Source organism: Pholis gunnellus, assembly GCF_910591455.1.
Source record: "Pholis gunnellus genome assembly, chromosome: 1".
NCBI lineage: Eukaryota > Metazoa > Chordata > Actinopteri > Perciformes > Pholidae > Pholis > Pholis gunnellus.
The window spans coordinates 384519-395175 of record NC_136528.1 but is presented as its reverse complement, the minus strand read 5'-3'; the positions used below and the strand labels follow the sequence as shown (position 1 = coordinate 395175).

Sequence of the window (10657 nt, the reverse complement as noted above, 5' to 3'; positions counted from 1 at the left end):
ACAACACGTTAACAACATCAACAACACGTCAACAACACATCAACACGTCAACAACATGCAAACAACACGTCAACAACATGTCAACAACACACAATCAACATGTCAACAACATGCCAGCAACATGCAAACAACAGGTCAACAACAAGTCAACATGTGCAAACACGCTAACAACACGTTGACAACATGCAAACAATAACACAACAGGTCAACAACACATAAGCAACACACAAACAACAGGTCAACAACACATCAACATGTCAACAACATGCAAACAACACATCAACAACATGTCAACAACATGCAAACAACACGTCAACAAGACAGCATGTCAACAACACAAACAACACACAAACAGGTCAACAACACATCAACAACACGTCAACAACACACAAACAACACGTTAACAACATCAACAACACGTCAACAACACATCAACACGTCAACAACATGCAAACAACACGTCAACAACATGTCAACAACATTCAAACAACACGTCATGTCAACAACACAAACAACACACAAACAGGTCAACAACACATCAACAACACACAAACAACAGGTCAACAAACCGTAAACAACACGCAAACAACAGGTCAACAACATGCAAACAACACGTTAACAACACGCCAACAACAACACGCAAACAGGTCAACAACATGTAAACAACGCGCAAACAACATGTCAACAACACGCCGTGGTGACAGTCAGTCATGTGACTCACAGGTAGTTGGTGACGTTGGTGACTTCGGGGAACGAGGCTCTGCTGGCCATCGAGGGCAGAGAGAGTCTGGCTGAGGTCAGGACGTTCCCACCCTACACACACACACACACACACACACACACACACACACACACACACACACACACACACACACACACCACAGGTGATTTATCTTCCTGTCATTTAGAATATATTACCCAGAAGCCCTATACATAAATACCTGCTGTAATCCAGCGACCCTGAGGAGACCCTGAGGACGTGGTCTTACCTGGTCTATGACACTGATGGCGTCCCTGATATTGATCTTCTGATACGCCTCCCACAATTCACTCTTCCTGTACACGGACTTCCTCAAGAGCAGCTTACTGAGGTAGTTCTTATCAAACTGCTCCCACCTGAGAGACAGACAGGGAGACAGAGAGACAGACAGGGAGACAGAGAGACAGAGAGACAGACAGAGAGACAGACAGACAGAGAGAGAGACAGAGAGACAGAGAGACAGAGAGACAGAGAGACAGACAGGGAGACAGAGAGACAGAGAGAGAGACAGAGAGACAGAGAGACAGAGAGACAGAGAGAGAGGGAGACAGAGAGACAGAGAGAGAGAGAGACAGACAGAGAGACAGACAGGGAGAGATTTAATCTAAATGTGTTTACTCACTACTGAGCATGTTAGCTGTTTGTATCTTGTATAGTATCTTATATAATATATATATATATATATATATATATATATATATATATATATATATTATATTCAGATGTTTGAAACACAAGCTGTAGTTATTAATGGTTCATAGATGCAGCGTCTCTGTGGTGGAGGAGCAGCGCCTCCTGCTGTTCACTGTCACTTATTACACTATCGTTAGTATGAATATATATGTTATTACTGATTATAGAGATATTCACATGTTAGTGGGACAACAGAGTCACAGTGATGTGGTATAATATTACATGTTATTATGGTATTAAAAGTCTTTAATATATTTAAATGTTTTTATTATATTGAATGTTATTATATTGAATGTTATTATATTGAATGTTATTATACTGAATGTTATTATATTGAATGTTATTATACTGAATGTTATTATATTGAATGTTATTATACTGAATGTTATTATATTGAATGTTATTATATTGAATGTTATTATATTGAATGTTATTATACTGAATGTTATTATATTGAATGTTATTATACTGAATGTTATTATATTGAATGTTATTATACTGAATGTTATTATATTGAATGTTATTATATTGAATGTTATTATATTGAATGTTATTATATTGAATGTTATTATATTGAATGTTATTATATTGAATGTTATTATACTGAATGTTATTATATTGAATGTTATTATACTGAATGTTATTATATTGAATGTTATTATACTGAATGTTATTATATTGAATGTTATTATACTGAATGTTATTATATTGAATGTTATTATACTGAATGTTATTATATTGAATGTTATTATACTGAATGTTATTATATTGAATGTTATTATATTGAATGTTATTATATTGAATGTTATTATATTGAATGTTATTATACTGAATGTTATTATATTGAATGTTATTATATTGAATGTTATTATACTGAATGTTATTATATTGAATGTTATTATATTGAATGTTATTATATTGAATGTTATTATACTGAATGTTATTATATTGAATGTTATTATATTGAATGTTATTATATTGAATGTTATTATATTGAATGTTATTATATTGAATGTTATTATATTGTAACATTACTGTGATATCAGAACAACAGTATGATGGACTGACTTGTCTCTCCAGTGGTGATATCCCTGAAGTCCTGCTATGTCCTCTACGGCTGCCAGGATGTGGTCAAAGGCCTGGAGACAACAACAACAACAACAACATCAACAACAACAACATCAACAACATCATCATCAACAACAACAACAACAACAACACATCAGCAGAGGAAGACCGTGAGATGTTGCTGAAAGTATTAGTATTAGTAGTGTAGTAGTAGTACTAGCAGTAGTAGTATTAGTAGTGTAGTAGTAGTACTAGCAGTAGTAGTATTAGTAGTACTAGTGGTAGTACTCGTAGTAGTAGTATTAGTAGTACTAGTGGTAGTACTCGTAGTAGTAGTATTAGTAGTACTAGTGGTAGTACTCGTAGTAGTAGTATTAGTAGTACTAGTGGTAGTACTCGTAGTAGTAGTATTAGTAGTACTAGTGGTAGTACTCGTAGTAGTAGTATTAGTAGTACTAGTGGTAGTACTCGTAGTAGTCTCACCCTCTCGTGGATCTGCTCGTTGATCGTCGGCTTTCTGCTCGTTGAACGAGGAACTTTGAGCCAGTTCACCAGAGGTTTGATGGTCAGACCCTGAAAGAGGAACACAGAGAGGAACACATGAGGATGAGGAGGATGATGATGGTGATGAAGATGAGTCCTGGTCTCTTACCTGAAACATGACGGTGAAGAAGACGACCACGATCGTCGTGGCGACGAAGTAGTCCTTGGCCTTGACGTGGTCCCCGTCCAGCAGAACCACCAGAGCGAACGCCACCGCGCCCCGCAGGCCGCCGTACGACATCACCACCTGGTCGATCTTATCCAGCGGGACGAGCCGGAAGCGGTTCAGGACCCAAGTCTGACCGATCACACCTGGAGCACAGAGGTCACCACAGGTCAGAACGGTCGTCGAGGACACGCCAGCATCCAATCAGAAGAGATGTTTATTGTTGCTATGGAGGCTGACAAACCTGCGGCCCTGAAGACGAAGATGAAGACGAGGGTGCAGGACACCAGGCCTGTGTCCCAGGCCCACTTGGACTTGTCCACCGCCGAGATCCCCAGGAAGATGAAGATGATGGTCTCCGCGATGCTGGCCAGAGTCTTCATGGTGTACTTCACCGTGGTCCGGGACTTCTGGGAGATGTTGGCCTCCACGTATTTGTTGGCTCCGATACCACAGAAGGTCATTCTGAGGAGGAAGAGAAAGAGACGTCTGGTGATGGAGACACGGCCTGGAACCACATAGAACCACATGGAACCTCATATCATCCACATAGAACCACATAGAACCACAAAGTGGACACCAGTCTGCTGGGAAATACCCAAAGTCATCAAACAAACCCAAACTACCAACAACGAACCCAGTGAACTTAGCGTCACAGTGGTCTCTATGGTTGTACTGGTCATAGTGGTCTCTATGGTTGTACTGGTCACAGTGGTCTCTATGGTTGTACTGGTCATAGTGGTCTCTATGGTTGTACTGGTCGTAGTGGTCTCTATGGTTGTACTGGTCATAGTGGTCTCTATGGTTGTACTGGTCATAGTGGTCTCTATGGTTGTACTGGTCACAGTGGTCTCTATGGTTGTACTGGTCATAGTGGTCTCTATGGTTGTACTGGTCGTAGTGGTCTCTATGGTTGTACTGGTCGTAGTGGTCTCTATGGTTGTACTGGTCATAGTGGTCTCTATGGTTGTACTGGTCGTAGTGGTCTCTATGGTTGTACTGGTCATAGTGGTCTCTATGGTTGTACTGGTCATAGTGGTCTCTATGGTTGTACTGGTCATAGTGGTCTCTATGGTTGTACTGGTCATAGTGGTCTCTATGGTTGTACTGGTCACAGTGGTCTCTATGGTTGTACTGGTCATAGTGGTCTCTATGGTTGTACTGGTCACAGTGGTCTCTATGGTTGTACTGGTCACAGTGGTCTCTATGGTTGTACTGGTCGTAGTGGTCTCTATGGTTGTACTGGTCGTAGTGGTCTCTATGGTTGTACTGGTCATAGTGGTCTCTATGGTTGTACTGGTCATAGTGGTCTCTATGGTTGTACTGGTCACAGTGGTCTCTATGGTTGTACTGGTCGTAGTGGTCTCTATGGTTGTACTGGTCATAGTGGTCTCTATGGTTGTACTGGTCATAGTGGTCTCTATGGTTGTACTGGTCATAGTGGTCTCTATGGTTGTACTGGTCGTAGTGGTCTCTATGGTTGTACTGGTCGTAGTGGTCTCTATGGTTGTACTGGTCATAGTGGTCTCTATGGTTGTACTGGTCACAGTGGTCTCTATGGTTGTACTGGTCGTAGTGGTCTCTATGGTCTTAACTGGTAGTGGTCTTGATGGTCTTAACTGGTCTTAACTGGTTGGGACTCACGACAGAATGGCGGACAGGGAGAAGAGCTCGGCGGTCAGGTAGGCCAGGTAGACCAGCAGGAAGACGAAGAGAGGCTCGATGATCCGAACCTTCTTAGTGAACCGAGTGATGAAGCCGAGGAGGACTGCGAAGACCAGACCCACCAGAGTCCCTCCAATACTGACGATGAGGAAGGAGGCTGAGGACGAAGAGGAGGAGGAGGAAGAGTGAGGACGAGGAGGAGGAGGAGGAAGAGTGAGGACGAGGAGGAGGAGGAAGAGTGAGGACGAGGAGGAGTCTGATCTACTTTTTATTGTTTCTTTGAACTCACCGACTCCTTTGAAGTAATCGGCCGTCTGAACGTTCTCAGCTCCAACTTCCACAAATGAAATATAGACTTTATATAAAACCTGGAGACAGAGAGACTTTTAGAGAGTCATGTATTATACGTAAGTACAGTATGTATATATATATATATGTATTATTAAACTATTGAACGTTAAAGGGTCTCTGTGTTCATCATGTAGACCTGTAGAACGTTAGAGAACATGAACATTCAGAACCCTGAAGCTCCGCCTCCTCTCTGAGTTGCTGGCTCTGGTTGGTCCTTCGTTCATCTTCTGTAACTGAGTAACAAGCCTCCTCTTCATCAAACATCTGGTGGTACTAAGAGGAAGAAGAAGGTTTAAACTAAGGGAACGTTCTGCTGTTTCCTCCAGAGAGCTAGGTGTGTGTTGGTTTGGGCAGAACCACCTAGAACCACCTAGAACCACGTAGAACCACGTAGAACCACGTAGAACCACGTAGTGGACACCAGTCTGCTGGGAAATATCCAAAGAGTCATTATACATGTATATGTGTGTGTGTGTGTGTGTGTCTGTGTGTGTGTTTCTGTGTGTGTGTGTGTGTGTGTGTGTGTGTCTGTGTGAGAGTGTGTGTGTGTGTGTGTCTGTGTGTCTGTGTGTGTGTGTGTGTGTGTCTGTGTGTCTGTGTGTGTGTGTGTGTTTCTGTGTGTGTGTGTGTGTGTGTGTGTGTGTGTGTCTGTGTGTATGTGTGTATGTGTGTGTGTGTGTCTGTGTGTCTGTGTGTATGTGTGTGTGTGTGTCTATGTGAGAGTGTGTGTGACTCACCACGGTGACGGCGTCGTTAACCAGAGACTCTCCGAAGACGATGATGAAGAGCGTGTCGTTGACATGAACTTCTTCAAACACGGCGAGAATAGCGACGGGATCTACAGCTGAGATCAGAGCGCCAAACAACAGGAAGTCCATCAGACCGGCCTGGACCCGCTCATCTACACACACACACACACACACACACACACACACACAGAGAGACAATACACACGTTGTTGTTGTTGTTGTTATTATTATCGTATAGGAAGTGATCCTGCTCATGTCTGCGTGTCGTCGTGCTATCAGCTGACCTATGACCCCCAGCAGCTTGGCGGCGTACAGACAGAAGCCGGTGCAGAAGGCGTTCCACAGCGTTCCCACCACCGCGTACGTCAGGATGGCTCCCAGGTTATCAAAGAACAGCCGAGCTGGCATGAAGTAACCGGCGTCGCCCACGATGGTCGGCAACAGGAAGAGGAAGAAGAGGGCGGGCTCTAGCTGGTACAGCTGCTTCTCATTGGCTAAGAGGACGACTCCGCCCAGAACCAGACCCAATAGGATCAGCATGCAGGACTCTGGGACCACCGTGGTAAACCGCTGGGAGAAGTGGAACACTGGAGCACAAGAGACAAGAGACAAGAGACAGACGTGAGGACAAGAGACAAGAGACAGACGGTGAGGACGAGAGACAAGAGACAGACGGTGAGGACGAGAGACAAGAGACAGACGGTGAAGACGAGAGACAAGAGACAGACGGTGAAGACGAGAGACAAGAGACAGACGGTGAGGACGAGAGACAAGAGACAGATGATGAGGACGAGAGACAAGAGACAGATGATGAGGATAAGAGACAAGAGACAGACGGTGAAGACGAGAGACAAGAGACAGACGGTGAAGACGAGAGACAAGAGACAGACGGTGAGGACGAGAGACAAGAGACAGATGATGAGGACGAGAGACAAGAGACAGATGATGAGGATAAGAGACAAGAGACAGACGGTGAAGACGAGAGACAAGAGACAGACGGTGAGGACGAGAGACAAGAGACAGATGATGAGGACGAGAGACAAGAGACAGATGGTGAGGACGAGAGACAAGAGACAGATGATGAGGATAAGAGACAAGAGACAGACGGTGAAGACGAGAGACAAGAGACAGACGGTGAAGACGAGAGACAAGAGACAGACGGTGAGGACGAGAGACAAGAGACAGATGATGAGGACGAGAGACAAGAGACAGATGATGAGGATAAGAGACAAGAGACAGACGGTGAAGACGAGAGACAAGAGACAGACGGTGAGGACGAGAGACAAGAGACAGATGGTGAAGACGAGAGACAAGAGACAGACGGTGAGGACGAGAGACAAGAGACAGACGGTGAAGACGAGAGACAAGAGACAGACGGTGAGGACGAGAGACAAGAGACAGATGGTGAAGACGAGAGACAAGAGACAGACGGTGAAGACGAGAGACAAGAGACAGACGGTGAGGATGAGAGACAAGAGACAGACGGTGAAGACGAGAGACAAGAGACAGACGGTGAAGACGAGAGACAAGAGACAGATGGTGAGGACGAGAGACAAGAGACAGATGATGAGGACGAGAGACAAGAGACAGATGATGAGGATAAGAGACAAGAGACAGATGATGAGGACGAGAGACAAGAGACAGATGATGAGGATAAGAGACAAGAGACAGACGGTGAGGACGAGAGACAAGAGACAGACGGTGAGGACGAGAGAGACAAGAGACAGACGGTGAAGACGAGAGACAAGAGACAAGAGAACCAAGTGTCTCATTGAATGCTCTGTGTGTGTGAGGAGATGAAAGGTTCTAATGATGTCACATCTGATATAACGGAGTTTAAACATGTGTTTTAGATGAGTCATCATCTCACCTCTTCTCCGATTGGTCGGTTGATGTGTTACAGGTTTATTTCACATATTGTTGACGAGTGTTCATGACCCCGACACCTCGCTATCCATCATGTCAACATCAAGGTCTGCTGCCACACACACACACACACACACACACACACACACACACACACACACACACACACACACACACACACACACACACACACACACACACACACACACACACACACACACACACACACACACACACACAGACCTCCCCCTCACCAGATGAACATTCAGCTGCTCAGCTTGAACACTAGATCACTAAACGTGGATTCATCCGCCGCTGAAAATAGTCCCAAACAAAGTCTCTGTTTAATAAAACGCTTCAGAGACAGGAAGTCCTGAGAGACGGAGCAACAGAGTCTGAACACTTCAAAAGACAAACGGGTCCGTGGAGGGTCCACGAACACAGGAACCTGGACTGAATGGAGCCTCTGTGACACCAACTGAACTTTAATAAACAGAATATAAAGAAGATTATTGTCCTGAAGATCAAACACTGAGAGAGAGAGAGAGAGAGAGAGAGAGAGAGAGAGAGAGACAGAGAGAGAGAGAGAGAGAGAGAGAGAGACAGAGAGAGAGAGAGTCTGGTATAGTCTAGTCTGGTTTAGTCTAGTCTGCTCTGGTCTAGTCTGCTCTGGTCTAGTCTGGTCTAGTCTAGTCTAGTCTAGTCTGGTTTAGTCTAGTCTGCTCTGGTCTAGTCTAGTCTAGTCTGGTTTAGTCTAGTCTGCTCTGGTCTAGTCTAGTCTAGTCTGGTTTAGTCTAGTCTGCTCTGGTCTAGTCTGCTCTGGTCTAGTCTAGTCTAGTCTAGTCTAGTCTGGTTTAGTCTAGTCTGCTCTGGTCTAGTCTAGTCTAGTCTGGTTTAGTCTAGTCTGCTCTGGTCTAGTCTAGTCTAGTCTAGTCTAGTCTAGTCTGGTTTAGTCTAGTCTGCTCTGGTCTAGTCTAGTCTAGTCTGGTTTAGTCTAGTCTGCTCTGGTCTAGCCTGGTCTGGTTTTACCGGATCAGACTGTTTCTTTAAGTTGATTCACTATAAATCCGACTTCTTCTTCTGCTCTGACAGAAATATGAATTATTTATTTATCATGAGGGTGAATGAAAAGATGTTTTATGAGAGAAGAGACTCACTCTGTCTGAAAACAAAGAGCTAGTTTCATAGATCCATGAAGAGGCTTCTCTGTTCATCCTGTTTCTATGACGTCATAGTCATGACATCATCATAAACTTTATTCATGTTTGAATTTAAAGGTTATTATATTAAGAATAAATTATTATTTATTTGTTTTATAAATAGAATAATTAAACTTAATCTGACTGCTGAAATAGAAAACCAGTCCAGGATCTACAGGAGGTCCACTGTACTGGTCTACTTCTGTAACCAGTAACTGACAGAGACCAGTATCACAGACCAGTACCAGAGACCAGTACCTATCACAGACCAGTACCTAACAGAGACCAGTACCTATCACAGACCAGTATCACAGACCAGTACCTATCACAGACCAGTACCAGAGAACAGTACCTATCAGACCAGTACCAGAGACCAGTACCTATCACAGACCAGTAGCTATCAGAGACCAGTACCAGAGACCAGTACCTCTCCAGTCTTTCTTCCTTTTTTCTTTTTTTTAAGAACTCATCAAACATGAGATTTACATCCTGAACTCGGATCCTGGTCCGACTCCCGTACTTAGACAAGTATACAGGTACCGGTCTGAGTACTGGTCCGGTAGTAAACCACACACGCACACATAGAGGACTTACAGATCTTGGCCACACTGGCCACCAGGAGCCAGGTGGCGATGACGTAGGGGGTCTGGACGTAGCTCCACTCAAACTGGACCACCCGGTACCCCCCCCCCCTCCTCCTCTCCGGCGGACAGGTCTGCAGCGGTGACGGCCACGAGCAGCAGCGTCATCACACCGAGCGGCTTCATCTTCCTCCGGAGCGTTCAGCGGGACCACGTCCTCCAGACCTCCTCCATACCTCCTTATATACCCACACGGAGCCGAGGAGGGAGGCCGGCGGCCGGTTTACAACATCAACACACACCGGTCACCCGGAGGAGGAGGAGGAGGAGGAGGAGGAGACACCGGGAACATGTGACCCTAACCCGGTTTAAAGGGACGGAGACCTGCAGGTAGAGGAGCCGGTACCGAGGGTCCGTGTAGTAATATTACTATCATTATACTAATACTACTATCAATATACAAATACTACTATACTAATACTAATACTACTATCAATATACTAATACTACTATCAATATACAAATACTACTATACTAATACTAATACTACTATCAATATACTAATACTACTATACTAATACTACTATCAATATACAAATACTACTATACTAATACTAATACTACTATCAATATACTAATACTATCATTATACTAATACTACTATCAATATACTAATACTACTATACTAATACTACTATACTAATACTACTATAAATATACTAATACTACTATACTAATACTATCATTATACTAATACTACTATAAATATACTAATACTACTATACTAATACTATCATTATACTAATACTACTATCATTATACTAATACTACTATACTAATACTACTATAAATATACTAATACTACTATACTAATACTATCAATATACTACTACTATACTAATACTATCAATATACTAATACTACTATCAATATACTAATACTACTATCATTATACTAATACTACTATACTAATACTATCATTATACTAATACTACTATAAATATACTAATACTACT

General features: G+C 43.2%; 1 protein-coding gene across 1 annotated transcript in view; it reads right to left on the bottom strand.

Annotated features, from left to right (window-relative positions):
- slc9a5 (solute carrier family 9 member A5) overlaps positions 1-6535 on the bottom strand; it is a gene marked incomplete at both ends in the record, with an annotated part of 11762 nt that extends 5227 nt beyond the window's left edge. The window contains 10 exons of the mRNA XM_079162565.1: positions 722-813; positions 990-1116; positions 2522-2592; positions 3005-3094; positions 3174-3376; positions 3475-3695; positions 4875-5052; positions 5185-5263; positions 5984-6147; positions 6280-6535. Coding sequence (XP_079018691.1) covers positions 722-813; positions 990-1116; positions 2522-2592; positions 3005-3094; positions 3174-3376; positions 3475-3695; positions 4875-5052; positions 5185-5263; positions 5984-6147; positions 6280-6535 — 1481 coding nt within the window. The remainder of the gene's footprint in view (positions 1-721; positions 814-989; positions 1117-2521; positions 2593-3004; positions 3095-3173; positions 3377-3474; positions 3696-4874; positions 5053-5184; positions 5264-5983; positions 6148-6279) is intronic.
- Positions 6536-10657: the final 4122 nt, after the last annotated feature.